The sequence below is a fragment of the Pelophylax lessonae genome (assembly GCF_965119305.1).
Source record: "Pelophylax lessonae genome assembly, chromosome: 6".
Classification (NCBI taxonomy): Eukaryota; Metazoa; Chordata; class Amphibia; order Anura; family Ranidae; genus Pelophylax; species Pelophylax lessonae.
The window spans coordinates 78,866,267-78,883,250 of NC_138773.1; the positions used below are offsets into that span (position 1 = coordinate 78,866,267).

Genomic DNA, 16,984 nt, shown 5'->3' on the forward strand with positions numbered 1-16,984 from the left:
AAATGCTGACTATGACAATAAACACCATCCCTACAGTCAAGCATGGAAGTGGAAACTTTATGCTTTGGGGCTGTTTCTCTGCTAAAGGTCAACTTTGCTGCATTGAGGGGCCAATGGATGGGGTCATGTATTGTAAAATCTTGGATGAGAACCTTCTTCCCTCAGCCAGAACAGTGGACAAAAATCCCTCTAAGATGTGTGAAAACCCTGCTGTGTGCACTGGTCCAAATCATTTGGTGGAGGGGGGGGGTTATGGTGTGGGGTTGTTTTTCAGGGGTTGGGCTTGGCTCTTTCCAGTGAAGAGAACTCTTAAGGCATCAGCATACTAAGACATTTTGGTCAATTTCATGCTCCCAACTTTGTGTGAACAGTTTTGGGATGGCCCCTTCCAACATGTCACACACATGAACTTTGAGGGCATCCTAGTCTTAGTCCACAAGGTTCAATATGGAATTGGCCCACCCTCTGCAGCTATAACAGCTTTAAGTCTTCTGGGAAGGGGTCCACAAGGTTTAGCAGTGTGTCTATGGGAATGTTTGACCATTCTTCCAGAAGCGCAATTGTGAGGTCAGGCACTGATGTTGGATGAGAAGGCCTGGCTCACCGTCTCCGCTCAAACTCATCCCAAAGGTCTTCTATCGGGATGAGGTCAGGATTCTGTGCAGGCCAGTCAAATTACTCCACCCCAAACTCACTCATCCATGTCTTTATGGACCTTGCTTTGTGCACTGGTGCGCAGTCATGTTGGAAGGGGCCATCCGAAAACTGTTCCCACAAAGTTGGGAGCATGAAATTGTCTAAAATGTCTTGGTATGCTGACGTCTTCAGAGTTCCCTTCACTGGAACTAAGGGGCCAAGCCCAACCCCCTGAGAAACAGCCCCACATCATATTCCTCCTCCGCCAAATGATTTGGCACAAAGCAAGGTCCATAAAGACATGGATGAGCGAGTTTGGGGTGGAGGAATTTTACCGGCCTGCACAGAGTCCTGACCTCAACCTGATAGAACACCTTTGGAATTAATTCGAGGCTGCGAGCCAGGCCTTCTCATGGGCGGCACAATGGTGTAGTGGTTAGCACTTTCACCTAGCAGCAAGAGGGTCGCTGGTTCGAATCCCAACCACAACACTACCTGCCTGGAGTTTGCATGTTCTACCTGTGCCTGTGTGGGTTTCCTCCGGGTACTCCGGTTTCCTCCCACACTCCAAAGACATGCTGGTAGGTTAATTGGATCCTGTATAAAAATTGGACCTACTATGTATGTATGAATGTGAGTTAGGGACCTTAGATTGTAAGCTCCTTGAGGGTAGGGACTGATGTGAACGCGCAATGTAAATGTGAAGCCCTGCGTAAATTGATAGCTCTATATAAGAACCTGAAATAAATAAAAAAATAAATAAATAAACATTAGTGGCTGACCTCTCAATTACGCTTCTGGAAGAATGATCAAACATTCCCAAAGACACACTCCTAAACCTTGTGGACAGCTTTCCCAAAAGACTTGAAGCTGTTATAGCTGCAAAGGGTGGGCCAACTCAACATTGAACCCTACGGACTAAGACTGGGATGCCATTAAAGTTAATTTGCGTGTAAAGGCAGGCGTCCCACAATACTTTTGACAATATAGTGTATATGTATATACAGCAGCCCTCAAAATTTCCACTCGCCTGCTCGCATTTGGCGAGTGGAAATAACTTGAGGGCAAGTGTGGGGATGCATCGAACGGGGGGGGGGGGGTAGCGGGGGGTCGCAGGCGGGGTTGAATGGGAGCCATTCTACTCCCAGCAATCGGCCACAGAACTGGGGAAGAGAGAGGAGAGGAAGAGAAGAGCAGCCTGGATCACATAGAGTGGGGACAGCTTGCATTTGAATTGCCCGGTAGCTGCAGTCAGACAAAATCCTGCCTCTTGGACCGGCTCCTATGGTAGATGACACACAGGTCGAATACCGGGAAATTGAAAAAGTGTGACGTCTATCAAAGAAGCCTGTCTAGGAGGTGGGACTTTGTTACAGCGGGAGATCTCCTCTCTGTGTGATCTGACTGGCTCTCACCCGTGTGATCTCCGTGCACTGGTGAGGATGCACTGATGAGCTCTGGTGAGGCTGCGCTGATGGGCACTGGTGAGGCTGCTCTGATGGGCACTGGTGAGGCTGCATTGATGGGCACTGGTGAGGAGGCACTGATAGGCTGCACTGATAAAGTTGTTGTTAATATTTATTTGCGTAACTTAATTCTGCATAAAACATTTAACAGTGTAATTTCATGAGATAAATTACAAAGGGTGTGTTTAGGGGCCGAATTAGGGGTGGGGCAACTGTTGGTGAGTAACTCTTAAGGCCTGGCTAGTAGCTCAGGACTAGAAATTTTGAGCCCTGATATACAGTATATATAATCTTTGTAAAGGGATAAGTACCATAATGCAGTCTTTGTATACACAAGATGTTCCCAGGAAAAGTCATACTCACTTTTTAAATAAAGCTTGTAGTGCCTGCAGGAGACCGCAGACTCCAAGGCCATCTGTCAGTTTGATACAACGCTCAACAGCGCCTGAAGCCAGGCTGAAGAGCCGAGAAACTGAGTGTGAGAGTTCTTGGACACAGTCTAGAACCTCCCCATGTTCCTAAAACACATAAATGTGTAGAGTAAGATTCATCTGACTGTAAAAGGTAGCACCGGTTCTACTTGTAAGCCAGGATATTGTTTAAAATAGGCAGCTTTTGAAAACATATACACCCACTTCACACTTTGCTTCCTTGCTATGCACAGCAGTTTGTAGCTTTGCCCCTTTTCACAAGCCCTGAACAAAAGTGCAATTCTCATAAGTGGATTCCCCAGTTGCATAATTTTAACGATGGGGAATCCAAACAGAGAAGTATCAAATCATCAACTGGTCTTGTAATTATCCCGGTAGATAAGCGGACTACAAAAGCAATCCTTTGTAAATTCTCAATCTGACTTTACTCAAGACAGGCCAAATGCAAAGGTTTCCAATAACTTGCTGGGTTGGTAATGTGATATGTCACAAGCAGTAATGGATTCATCAGCACTGTTTTGAACTTGCCCAGTTAATTATCCACCCCCAACTACACTTGTCTAGCGGGTTATTGCTACCATAGAAATACAACGGTCATTTAATTTGGCCAAAAACCAGGTTACAGTCATCCCATGTCCATGGCTGACTTCAGAAGTAGCTGATGACGTTGAAGATGACATCTAACCACTGGCATCCATGATATATAAGCCAGTATGGGATTCAAATTACCAGTAAACTTACAACCAAAATGCCACAATTAGGTTTGGCTGGCCTTTAATAATGCATGTCCTAACAAGAAATACCTTACGTCTCATATTTTCATTCAGCTCATAGAGCAGGTTTGAGGTTCTTACCAATGGAATTGCACTGATCTGTATAAGAAGATGAGACTCCTCCAGGTCACCATACTGCAGCTGGAAAGGTTTATAGGCTCCATATACAGCTTCTACCAGTTCTGCCAACTTCACCAAATTGTGCTCCCCTAACACAGAAACCAGATCACAGTCATCATATGATTAATGTCTCACAAGCTCAGAGTATATTCTAAAAGTTTGTGGGCATATGAGCATCACACCCACCTACGTATATGGTTAAATGTAAACTTCCTTTTCCTATAACGAGTTCCATTGTTTTCAGGAACAGGTACTGTTAATGCTACAGCAAACAAGGACATTTTTGCCAACAGGTACCCGAACCCACTTCTGTGTAAGGTTGCTGTGGGGATTTACATAATTTAGGGCCTCTCCTCTTTTCCCCCCGCTGCCTTCTGGGAGACACACACAGGTCCCAAAAGACAGCAGGACCATTCAGAAAGCGCAGCGTGAATTGCGCTTGCGCAGTAGGAAACAGGCTGTGAAGCCACAAGGCCTTAGTAAGGATGCTGGCACCTGCACCCGAAGCCAATGGACAGATAGGCTAGGGGTGTCGACATTGCGTGATACCTGGACAGGTAAGCGTTCTTATATTAAAAGTCAGCAGCTACAGTATTGGCCGCCTGACACACACATCGGCTTCCCCGCTTCCCGAGAGCGAGCGCCGTACATGTACGGCGATTTGCGCAGGAGCGGCTGCCTGCCACAGTACATCTGCAGCGGGCGGTCGTAAAGGAGTTAATAAGAAATGCAATAGGCACAAAGAGTCACACCATTTGCATTGTCCGACCTGGTATGGCCCACTCCATCAAACACCAACTGCCTCCAAGTGTATTCTCTCTTGAGAACTGACAGTCAAGTTCACTTTTTTTCCCACTGGGTTTACTGCATGAGATTGAAGGTTGCATCTCCGCCCCCTGGATATCGACTGAGCCCTAGGCTCCTGCCTAGGTTGCCATGTGGATGATCTGGCTCTGCTAAAGTGCAGTCAGATCATGCATGTCAATGGCCGTGTTTAGAAATATTCAGCAAGGCTCATGTGCCATTTAACATATTAATATGCATTTTAGGTTTCAGTTTAAAGTTAGAAGACTACTCCTGTTTTCCCCTTTTTCATGCCTGAATGCATGCTGTCTTTATAGCTTTGTTATCTAAAATATCACTTTCCTGTATAGTTTATGAACCTTTTCCTTTGAAGCCGTTTTAGTAAGTTATATCTTTCTAATCTGCTACTGCTAAAATATGCACACCCATTCACTTACTGTAGACATATGTTGTAATTCAGGCAACACTGCCTTTAGTAAAAGCCTTGTGAACATTGCTCATGTGAGCAAAAAAGAGAAGGTAGAGGCAAAGAATGTCAGCATAGTAGAGAGCTTGAATTTTAAGAAAAAAAGGGCTACTTCCTATGGCAACCAACTTTTTCCATTCGCTTGATTATCTAGAAGATTTATGTCAATGGAAGGGGGGGGGGATATTAAGGCAGCTCAGGCAGACCTGCCTGGGGCAATCGCAAAGTAGTACAGGGATGGTGAAAAGTTTTCTTACTTGCCCAATCAATGTTTCCCATAAAGCCTGTCATTTGTTCACAACTTGAGGTAGCCAAAAACGGCCAGATTGGGTGATGTATCGTGTTTCTTTGAACTACCATGCCCTACACTAAATGTACTGAAATTGGGAAATTCCCCTGGATTGGGACTTTTTAGGCACAAAAACTAAATATGTAGAAAATAATACAATTTTATTGAACATATACAAAAATATACAGTTAAAAAGTTTTTTGCAAGCAATAATCAATGGCACATAATCCAACCATGTATTACAGAAACCAAAACCCAATGTGTTTCGAAGATTTGACTCTTCTTCCTCAGGGGTGGTTCTGAATAATATTCTGTCAACACAAAAAGATAATTACAAAATTGTACATATTAATAACATAAGATATTTTGACACATTCATATGAAAATTTAAATATTTCATTTAATATTAATATTTCTTTTTAGTGCATTTGTGGCCATTGTGCAGCACTGGCATCCACCTAATTTGGACTTCGGTTGTCCACTTTGGGAGACACATGGTCGATTTGATCCGCTGTTTCAACCTTTCTCCATCATTTGGCGGATGATTTATGCTTCTATGCTAAGTGGAATATTGCCAACTAGACCGGGGCTAACCTGTTGATTTTAAATGTTCTTGCAAGCACTACAAGTCTTACACAGAGTCAACCTTGTAAGTGTTTTTTTATTTATATTTAAAAACAATACTTTTCGTTAAAATATTAAAATTTTCATATGAATGTGTCAAAATATCTTATGTTATTAATATGTACAATTTTGTGATTATCTTTCTGTGTTGACAGAATATTATTCAGAACCACCCCTGAGGAAGAAGAGTCAAATCTTCGAAACGCGTTGGGTTTTGGTTTCTGTAATACATGGTTGGATTATGTGTCATTGATTATTGCTTGCAAAAAACTTTTTAACTGTATATTTTTGTATATGTTCAATAAAATTGTATTATTTTCTACATATTTAGTTTTTGTGCCTAAAAAGTCCCAATCCAGGGGAATTTCCCAATTTACATATTTCCAAGGGATGTGGCACCATATAAGAATTCTGGTCAAGAGAAAAACCATATTACACTAAATGTACATTCAATCTAATCTGTTTTTAGGGCAGCATTCTGTTCACAGATATATTTTTCTGCTGGTAGAAAGGCAACAGAAAAGAACTTACAGGATTTCTTGGTTCATGATCTGCACTTGGGGTCAGGCAATGTGCTGCAGTGGCCCTAACACTACTTGCCAGTTGGGCATAAATATCTGCCCCCAGGCACAATTTAATGATCCCAACAGAACACTTGGTCCAATCAGGTGGATCCTAGGTGGTGAAGATCAGAAGATTTTTTGCAGCTTGCTGGAAAATCCACATTTAGAGACCCATTATGAGGTAAATTATTAGAACTGCACTAGGTCTACCCATTTGTAAGACTTACAGGGGTGAATACCTGTGGGTTTAAGGAAGGGCAGGAGTCTTGCCGCTCATCATTTACACTGAAACACTGAACCAACTACTGCCACTATTACAGGACTGTATAAAGCTTGAGCCCAGTCTAAAATGAGCCATAGTAGGACTGGCTGTTGAGAAAAGTGCTGCGGCAGACACTCACAGAGCTAAATCGGCTCCTATTGAAGAACCTCTAACAACCAGTCCATATCAGCATTTCTGGTTTCGGGTAAGGGCTCAGAGTTTGCACAGCCTCAGCTGGTCTGTGGAAATTGGTTTGCTGCAGCAATACATGAATGGATATATAACTGCTTGGTAGCTATTGAAAAACACAAGGGGGATGATTTACTAAAAATGGCGAGTGCAAAATTTGGTGCAGCTTTGCATAGAAACTAATCAGCTTCCAGTTTTTTTTGTCAAAGCTTACTTGAACACGCTGAAGTTAGAAGCCGATTGGCTATCATGCACAGATGCACCAGATTTTGCACTCTCTAGTTTTAGTAAATCAACCCCTAGATCTTTGTGGAATTATGGAATATAGATTTCTCTTTCTCATTTTATATGGTCAGCGTTTTTTGAAATAGCATATGTTTTTATACAGTATGTGAGCTTTTTAACTACAGTTTAGAACAAAGCAATGTTTTAAGAGCATTTCGTTTGGATTCTCGCACCATAAAAACTCTTATCGTTGTTGCTATATTTTTGTTGTTGTTTCATTGGTTTTCTGAAGGCTGTAACTCACGGAACAGTCTATCTTTGGAGGCAAGGAGAAGGCATTTATCCTTTTCCTTTTTAAAAAGCATTGAAATACATTTCCCTCAGGGCATAAATACCTGTAGAAGCTGACTAGAAGCAACACAAGTAATCAATGCTACACTATATTACCAAAAGTATTGGGACACCTGCCTTTACATGCACATGAACTTTAATGGCATCCCAGTCTTAGTCCGTAGGGTTCAATATTGAGTTGGCCCACCATTTGCAGCTATAACAGCTTCACCTCGTCTGGAAAGGCTGTCAAGAAGGTTTAGAAGTGTGTCTATGGGAATGTTCGACCATTCTTCCAGAAGCACATTTGTGAGGTCAGGCACTGATGGCGACGGGAAGGCCTGGCTCACAGTCTCCGCTCTAATTCATCCCAAAGGTGTTCTATCGGGTTTAGGTCAAGACTCTGTGCAGGCCTGTCAAGTTCCTCCACCCCAAACTCGCTCATTCATGTCCTTATTGACCTTGCTTTGTGCACTGGTGCGCAGTCATGTTAGAACAGGAAGGGGCCATCCCCAAACTGTTCCCACAAAGTTGGGAGCATGAAATTGTCCAAAATGTCTTGGTATGCCGACACCTTTCACCTTCCACCCTTAACTGGAACAAGGGGCCAAGCCCAACCCGTAAAAAACAACCCCGCACCATAATACCCCTCCACCAAATGATTTGGACCAGTGCACAAAGCAAGGTCCATAAAGACATGGATGAGCGAGTTTGGAGTGTAGGAACTTGACTGGCCTGCACAAAGTCCTGACCTCAACCCGACAGAACACTTTTGGGATGAATTCGAGCAGAGACTGCAAGCCAGGCCTTCTCAACCAACATCAGTGCCTAACCTCACAAATGCTCTTCTGGAAGAATGGTCAAACATTCCCAGACACTCCTAAACCTTGTGGACAGCCTTCCCAGAAGAGTTGAAGCTGTTCTAGCTGCAAAGGGTGAGCCAAACCAATATTAAACCCTACAGATTAAGACTGGGATGCCATTAAAGTTCATGTGCATGTTAAGGCAGGTATCCCAATACTTTTAGTAATATAGTATATTTACAAATAGCATTATTCTCCCCCTGTACATACAGGTCTATATTTTGTTTACCGCAAAAGGTGACATTGCCCTTTGTACAAGTAATCATTAGTTCCTTGCTAATTTTAATATACTGTAGCTATGACCTCAAATGACACAGGTGTTAAGGACACGGCATGGAAGAACATGTCAACTCAATATGTAGTACCTTACACGAAAGGGGGGGGGGGGTTAGAGCCAAGTGCCTACAAAGTAATCAAAGACCGGCACCTTTTGCAGTGGACTTCAGCCAACACTACAGACCAACTTCCTATGCTATTGTTGGAGCGCCAAGAACAAGGTGCTTAAAGGAGAAACCGAGCATGAAGTGAATGGAAGAAAAGGACTAATTGCACTGATGCAATAAACAAAAATCCCACTAACTACCAGACTGGAGAAAACCATAAAAATATGAAAGAGTTTACTCTATTAGGGATATGGCAGTCATTTCTAAGAACGATCAACATATAGGGGATTATTAAACATTTCCAGTTGAAGCTTGCCAATGTTCTTAAAACAACAGGATCGGTACTGTGGAAGTTATGCAAAAAAAAAAAAAAAGGCAAGCTGAGGGCAAAGGACTAGTCACCAGCATTGTCTCTAGGGCTACCTGCAGCTGATCTTATCCCCAGGATGGAGGTAGCTGGCACTGTACTGTGTTCTGTCTCTGTGGTAGTCACACACATATTAGAAGAGGAGCAAGGCTTTGCTGCTTCATTTGACACCTACTCCATTAATGACTGGTGATCCAATTACCTGATAAATAATAAACTTATGACTGCTAGAGAGTAGGGATGCACCGATCCGACTTTTTTGGACCAGATACCGATATCTGGTGTTGTGAAATCGCCGATACCGAAACCGATCCGGAGCTACACACAAAGCAAGCGGCTGCAGTACAGAGCAAAGCCGCTGCTTCATGTGTACGGCTCCTCCATTCACAGGCGGAGTGCATCTGATATCACTCCGCCTGTGAGCCGGACCTATACAGGAAGTAGCGGCTCCCATCCCATACTACGACTGCACCTAGTAAGGGATGGCTGAGCCGTTACCAAGCAAAAACCGGGTCGGCCAGTGGATCGGTCAATGTTACCGATCCCCGATGCATCTAAAATGGCCATATTGGCGCCGATATCCGATCCGAATATCAGATCGGTGCATCCCTACTAGAAAGCATGATCAGTAAGGCAGGCCATAGAACATGCAATCTTCTTTCCTTCCACCATGGGTGGAAGGAATGAAAATTGCTTGATTCCCTTTATTAACACATTCAGTGTTGATGGGGGAATCCCAGTGCTATTGTGTTCTGCAGGCAGGGAGCTATACTTACTGGCAGAACACAATAAGTGTTGCCAGCTATATCCCGCAGCACTAATTGTTACGTTAAAAACCCAACAGGCTTTCAATCCACAGAGTGCAAAGGGTGCTCATACATGGATCGAAATTCGGCCGGTCCCTGCTAAACCAGCTGAATTTCGATCCCTTTATGGCTGGCATAAACAAGAGATGTGAAGGGACAATTTAGGACAAGACAATAGGTTTGCTGCAAAACCCATCCCTTGCAGCATACTTGTCTTTCCTTCACTCTCTGGCCTCTCATTTGAGTGCTGGGAGCCAAGAGGAAACTCACCCACGTGTCAGCATTGGGTCAATCAATGCAGAGGAGTCCACAACCCTATGTGAGCTATGGTGTGCAGATTACCTATAGCTTTGCTTTCACTAAGGAAAAGAACATAATATAAGTGAAAGAGTATCTACCAGTTAGGTAGTCAGGAAAACTTACCTATGCTAGGCAGCATGGCCACCTCCAGAGCTTTAGCAAAGTGACCCGTGGCCTCATACAATTCTAACAAATTGCTGAGCTTGTGCTCCGGGTTGGCCCGCTCCATGGCTGTACTGAGACACACAGGAATAGACGGTACCATGGCAGCCAGCGTCTGGATTAACAGAACCGTCACAACCTCATGAGGTTTCTTAAAGACCTGTGACAACAATAAAATTATCTGATGTGATGGATGATACACATAAAAAACACTCAATTGACACAGCAAGACTCCGAACATTGTTCTATGTTCTGGTTATGATTGTACAAAATGGAGCAAACTTAAAAAAAATGTAATCTGTGCAAATTGTAAGTATCTCTCAAACTGAAGAGAGATACTTATTTTATAGTTAGTTACATGTTAAAGTATATTTGGTAATTACGTTCTGCAGTATCTTTGAAGACTGTTGCACATGAGACCATCTTTCTTTACTTATTATAACATGAAGCAACCCTTACAAATACTCTTCAGGGCACAGGGAACCCATGCTAATGATTACTAGATCTACAGCTCAGAGCACATTGGTGTGATGGCCGATGAGAAGAACGCACATTACATTTGTAGTCTCCCCCCCCTTACAAATAGCCAAAAAGATTATTGACAAAGCTTATCCAGCAAAGAGGCAGAGATTCTCATTGCTTAACCCCTAGTGGAACCCCTAGTAACCTCTGGAAGAACCCTGGTGTCCTATGGAATGCTATTTCAGAAAGGCTGTATTTTTTTATTTGGCAGAAATAAAAATAAAAAATGCAACTTTTGATGCAATACTCACCTATGATCCTACACTGTGGTCTACTGATCTGCTAGATGGTGCTCCTCTTCCAGGATTAATGATAAATCTTATTCCACACGCATCCTGTGAGAACAGGCTTTAATGGACACCCTTCCTAGGCTCACAGTACTGCTACAATGTAAGGTACCTACATGTCATTACATAAGTGCCGTTCAGTGTAGTAATAAGGGCTGTATAAGGCCCCGTTCACATCGGGGCGACGCGACCTCGGAGCGGCCGCCACGGACTTCATAACATTGAAGTCTATGGCGGTCGCCTCCTGGTCGCCCCAAAGAAGCTCCGGACCCTTTTTCTAAGTCGGAGCGACTTGTGTCGCTCCTATTAGAAAGGGTCCGCAGCTTCCCTATGGCAGGCGACCTACGGTGACCTGTGAGGCGACCAGGTCGCCTCACAGGTCGCCTCAGTGTGAACCGGGGCTTACCGCCACTGGAAAAGTGGAAGAACCTTTAACACTACCAGACTGAGGGAAAGAGATGTACACCGCTCAGGCAGTTGGAACTTCACAGCCAGTCATGGGTGCAGGACCTCGGATCGTCACCGCAAACAGGATACAAGAGAAATGGACGCACACCAAGTGATGGCTCACGATGAAAGGCTTTATTGAACAAGGATGCAAGGTACAGCAAAATGGATGGTAGACATGTTTCACATGACTCACAGCGTGCTTGTTCACTACCAGACTGACCAGGATGAAGCTGAACTTGGAAGGCTAAGTTCACCTGTGGAACATGTTACATGTTCCACCCATATTTAGGGTAGAACATGTAACATGTTCAAGCTCCTGTCTCCTTCCCCCCCCCTCTCCCGCCCTCCCTGTGATAGTGGTGGGGGATCCTCTCCTCGCTGTCACAATTTAAAAACAACGCAGCCATGCAAGGCTCTGCCCACACAGCCACATCATATGTTCGCAGAGTTCTGTGAATGAATAAACTACAAGTACCGTCGGCCACCACGGCCGAAGGCTTGTGGCTCTCAATGAACTGTGAGGGTGCTGGTGAGCGCTCTTGTAGTTCATTGATCTTCCTCCAGTTAGGTCAGTGTTTCTCAACTCCGGTCCTCAGGGCACACTAACAGGCCAGATTTTAAGTATTACCTTGAACTAGACAAGACTAGAATATTGCAATCACTGAGCAGCAAATTATATCACCTGTGATGTATTTCAGTTTTCTTGCAAACCTGGCCTGTTAGTGTGCCCTGAGGACCGGAGTTGAGAAACACTGAGTTAGGTAACTGTCTGCCTGTATTAGAGGTATGAACAGACAGACAGTGTACTGAGGGTCTGCAGGATCCTGGCATTGCACCTATGACCTGCTGATCGCAGGAGCAATGATTTACAGGCTCAAGTGTAATAAGAAATAATAATAAATGCACATTTTCTTTACCTGCAAAAAGATGTGCATTTATTATTTTTTTATAAAAAAGGTGAACTTAGCAGTACCTCATACCAGCTTTATCACTTCTGAATTAAAAGACTACATATTTTTTTAGTCCAAACTGATTTACTTTTGCAAGCAACGACAGGTCCACTTTCACAAAAGCAGTATACTCAACTGCCTGCATTCTGCCACATGACTTTCATGATCAACTCAGAATGAGCTCTCTGTCTCTCAGCCAACAGATGTAGAATACATCCAGCATTCAAGGTAAAAGGAAGCCACCTGTAATATATTTATGGCACTAGAAGCTGAAGTGTGAAGGGCAAAAGAGATGTATATCTCCCTTACATTCCTGCAATGCAGATTGCAATCTTCTAGACCTGACCTCATAAAAAAGGGAAAAGGCAAAATATGAAAGAACAATGCAGTAAACATAAAGAGTGTTACTGTCTAAAAGGTTAACCACTTGCCGACCCGCCGCAGTACATTTACTGTGGCAGGTTGGCTCATACAAGAAAAATCACCTACCTGTATCTTGCAGCTATCTTCCGGGTCTGTTCATGCATGCATGCATGCATGCATGCACAGACCTAGAATACTGTGCTGTCATTTGCTGCAGCACAAGCAGATCAGCGGGTCAGCTCAGTGATTGACAGAAGAGAGCTCTGTGTCGGTAAACAACAGAGGGCTCTCCTCATACAACAGAGATTCACAGTTTTTTTCACCATGCAAAGCAAGGAGTAAAAACTGGCACATTGCTTAAAAAAGCAGCACACAGTAAATATTTAACCACTTGATTGCCCTATATTACCCCTTTGACCCCTTCACAGCCAGTGTCATTAGTACAGTGACCGTGTATATTTTTAGCACTGATCTCTGTATAAGTGTCACTGGAGATTTCAATGGCAGTTAGTCAGTTCCCCAGTATCACAGACCCACTATAAGTCGCTGATCGCCCCCATTACTAGTATAAAAAAAAAAAAATCGATACCAGTGGTCTCCAAGCTTGGGCCCGGGGGCCAGATGTGGCGCTTTGTTTGCTTTTATTTGGCCCTTATGACACAATTTCATCCACTGAAAGCAACAATGGGGCATAACCCTCCCCCCCACTGAGCCCAATGAAGAGGCACAATTCCTCCCAGTGACACCAACATTGGTGCACAATTCCTTCCAATGACATCAACTATAGGGCACAATTTCTCCCACTGACACCAACGATGGGGCATTGTTTTTTTCCCACTGACGTCTGGACCTTTTCTTCGCACTACAGTCCGGCCCCACTAACGTCTGAAGGACAGTAAACTGGTCCCTTGTTTAGGAAGTGATGAGGAAAAGGGAAGCAGCCATTTTGTTTATCAAATATTTACTTATGATTATCGGGCATGGATTTATGATTAAGCAGATTTATTGGATATATGTTATGTGAGAGGTCGTATTGTATGGCAGCTGTTGTGTTCAGGAGCCATTTGCAGCTCCAGCTGTTAAGATTGCTATCTCTGCCTCTGTAGACCTGTTTAGCCAGCAAGCTTTGGAAGTGACATGTCTACGTTAAATGTCCATTTCGCATTTCAAAGAATGTTATCAAAGAATGAGATGTGACTTCAAAAGAAATTAGATAGCTAGGTGCCACCCACTGTAGTGTATAAAACTGTATTGGAAACCCTAGTCAGATAGAGCAATGTTCATTAAGCCAACAGAATGTATGTGATTGACTTGCTCTCCAAACATGGCTTCCTACCTACATGTTTGTCTAAATAAATATAATTTTCAATCTGGCTTCAACAGTCAAAATGTTATTAAAACCCGTGAGTTTTGGGATTACCCTTACAGAAGTTTGGAGACCCCTGATCTATACCATAGTTTGTAGACACTATAACTTTCATGCAAACCAAACAATATACGCTTATTGGGATTTTTTTTTTTTTTTTTTACCAAAGACATGTAGCAGAATACATTTTGGCCAAAATGTATAAAGAAATTAGATTTTTTTTTTTTAATTTTATTGGATAGGTTTTATAGCAGAAAGTAGAAAAAATGTTTTTTCCGATTTAGAAGTCAATATATTGTAGATTTTGGAAATGTGGCCAGTGTGTTTATCATGGGATTTACACAAATACTCCATTGAGGTAGAGGTGGCGAGATCAGATTTACACTGCAGGGACCTAAAAAAATGTACAATATGGATATAATGAAAAAATTCTGAGGTTGGTATTTGTCTTGTAAGATTTCTTTAGATAAGATCTAAAGTTTTTTTTTTTTATGTTCAGTCTTTTTTCATTTATGTCGCAATAAAAACTAGGGATTGGCTGATTATCGGCACCACTGATATATCGGGGGCCGATATGCACTTTCCCCGATATATCGGAATCGGCCCCTGAGGATACCGATATTGCCGATATTTCAGGAAAGTGCATGTACCGGAGTGATGCCTGCAGCTAGAGGTATCACCCCGTTACCGGTGTCCATAGCCGAACGGTCGGCTGTCTTGTAATGACAACAGATGCGGCTGAGAAGCCGCTCGGCTGTCATTACAAGGAGCATGAGGGACGTCCCCCTTCTCCCGCCACCTTCCGTGGCTCGCCGGATCTCAACCAGCCTGCACGGCCACCGAAGAGAAGGCCCGATCAAAGCCGCATTCGGCTCTGATCGGGTCTCCATGTAAACAACCCGGAAGTGATGTCATGACATCACTTCCGGGTACTCGGTGCCACATTAAAAAAACTGACAGCATTCAAAACAGTCAAACCTGGCGTTTTGAATGCTTTTCAGTGCCGAGGAGGGGTTTGGGGTCTTTTAGAAAAAAAAAAAAAAAAACATTTTACATGCCCAAAAATAATCGGCCGATACCGGATATCCGATGACCAAAATATCGGTATCGGCATTAAATAACGATATCGGTCGATCACTAATAAAAAACCCCAGTAGTGATTAAATACCATCAAAAGAAAGCTCTATTTGTGTGAAAGAAATTATATAAATTTTGTTTGTCTACAGCATTGCATAACCATGCAATCGGCAGTTAAATTGTGCAGTGCCAAACTGCAAAAAATGGCTTGGTCATGAAGGGGGTAAAATCTTCCGCAGCTCAAGTGGTTAAAGATTGATTATTTTACAATGGAGCCTAAGTAAAAAGTAGTCACAAGTAGGTTTTATTAGACCCTTTGACTTTGAAAGGGAGGAGGGCATTTACATTATATAAGCAATTTGGGTTATTGCTTTTAACTAAACATTGCAGAAAATCTTATCTATTGATGTTGTAAAAGGTCCCTCTAGTCGCCATCCAGACATCAGGGCGGGTGATCAGCAACTGCTTCCTGACTGTTGGGATATGTTGAATTAGTCCTAGGCTAACCATAAATGGGCAGTGGGTGCAAGAGGTCTGCCTGGTGTCTATGGTGACACTTGTGCAACTTGTAAAACAGACTACAGTGCCACATACACCGATCTTCTTTATATTCGTCACTGCATAGTTTCCCCCATCAATCATTATATGCAGACTTTATGTTCAAGCAGTGTATTGTACAGAAGAAGAAAAAAACGTTGGCAGGGCCTGCACAGTAAAAGATGGATAAGTGTCCACTTTCAAATGCCTTCAACATGGGGGGGGGGGTTCTGCCTCTCCACCCTAAAGCACCTTGTCCCCATGTTAATAGGGACAAGGGCCTCTTCCCCACAACCCTGGCTGCCCCTCCCAAGATCCTACCCCCATGCGAACAAGTATGGGATACATTGAACCCCTACTCATTCACCCAAAAAGTGTCAAAAAGAAATAAAAACAACTCCTTTATTAAAAAAACAAAACAATGCCCCCCCCCCCCGGAGTCGATCCCATCGTCAATCACAAAATCACAATGCTCGCTGCCGACCTGTAAAAAGAAAAAAAGAAGCTTTGTTTGCGCCGAAGGCTCCCACCATCTGCCTGCTCCGCCGGACAGTTCCTAAATAGCTAAGGGCGAGACCACCCAGCGACGCCACCTGGTGGCACCACCCTATTTTTTGGTCACCAACCGGAGCATTTTGAGGGCATGTAGCCTGGTATGGTTCAGGAGGGGGGGCTCTCACTTTCCCCCACCCACCCCACCTTCCTGGATGCTCGGCTAAGGGTCTGGTATGGATTTTCTTAGGTGGGCCCCTGCCATTTTTTTTTTACATTTTGGCATGGGGTTCCCGTTGGTTCCCGACCTGAAAGGGCCTGGTATGGATTGGGGGGAGCATGCCGTTTGTTTTTTGCAGATCAAATTTGTGTTCAAAACTGATCAGGTGTGCAGAAGCCTGGAATTTGCATCTGAATCACACCGCAGTGCTCAGAATGCTCATGTATGTGAACCAGCTCCAAAGAAAGCCGGTTTTATTCACACGTCACGGTTTAAAACGCATCCAATTCAAGGCTACTTCCTTTATTACAGTCAGTGACACTACCTGGAACTTCCAGGTATAGGGGGGAGATTGACCTGTGAGTGTAAAAATTTAGCAGCCAATTGCTAGGCCTAAGCAGTATCACATGACCAAAGGAGTGATGCTGATTTTAGCTTTGGACTGTGATGGAGGAAGGAGTGGCGAGGTACTGCAAGCAAGGCGAGTAGAAGTGCTAAAATAAAAAAAAAAAAAAAAAAAAGGAGCGGGCCTTGCCAAACACAGTCTTTTCTATACAAGTACATATGTTGGAAAGCAGCATGCAGTTTTGACAAGAAAATGCTGTGCCTGTATTTCAAACACACCTCAATAGGAAATGCTACCTCCACAGAAACACAATGC

General features: G+C 43.5%; 1 protein-coding gene across 1 annotated transcript in view; it reads right to left on the bottom strand.

The window, feature by feature from the left end:
* Positions 1 to 16,984, bottom strand: part of COG7 (component of oligomeric golgi complex 7) — a 119,055-nt gene that overhangs the window by 62,987 nt on the left and 39,084 nt on the right. The window contains exons 8-10 of the mRNA XM_082260267.1: positions 10,021 to 10,219; positions 3,388 to 3,515; positions 2,466 to 2,620 (exon numbers count right to left, since the gene is read on the bottom strand). Of these exons, the coding sequence (XP_082116393.1) occupies positions 2,466 to 2,620; positions 3,388 to 3,515; positions 10,021 to 10,219 (482 nt within the window). The remainder of the gene's footprint in view (positions 1 to 2,465; positions 2,621 to 3,387; positions 3,516 to 10,020; positions 10,220 to 16,984) is intronic.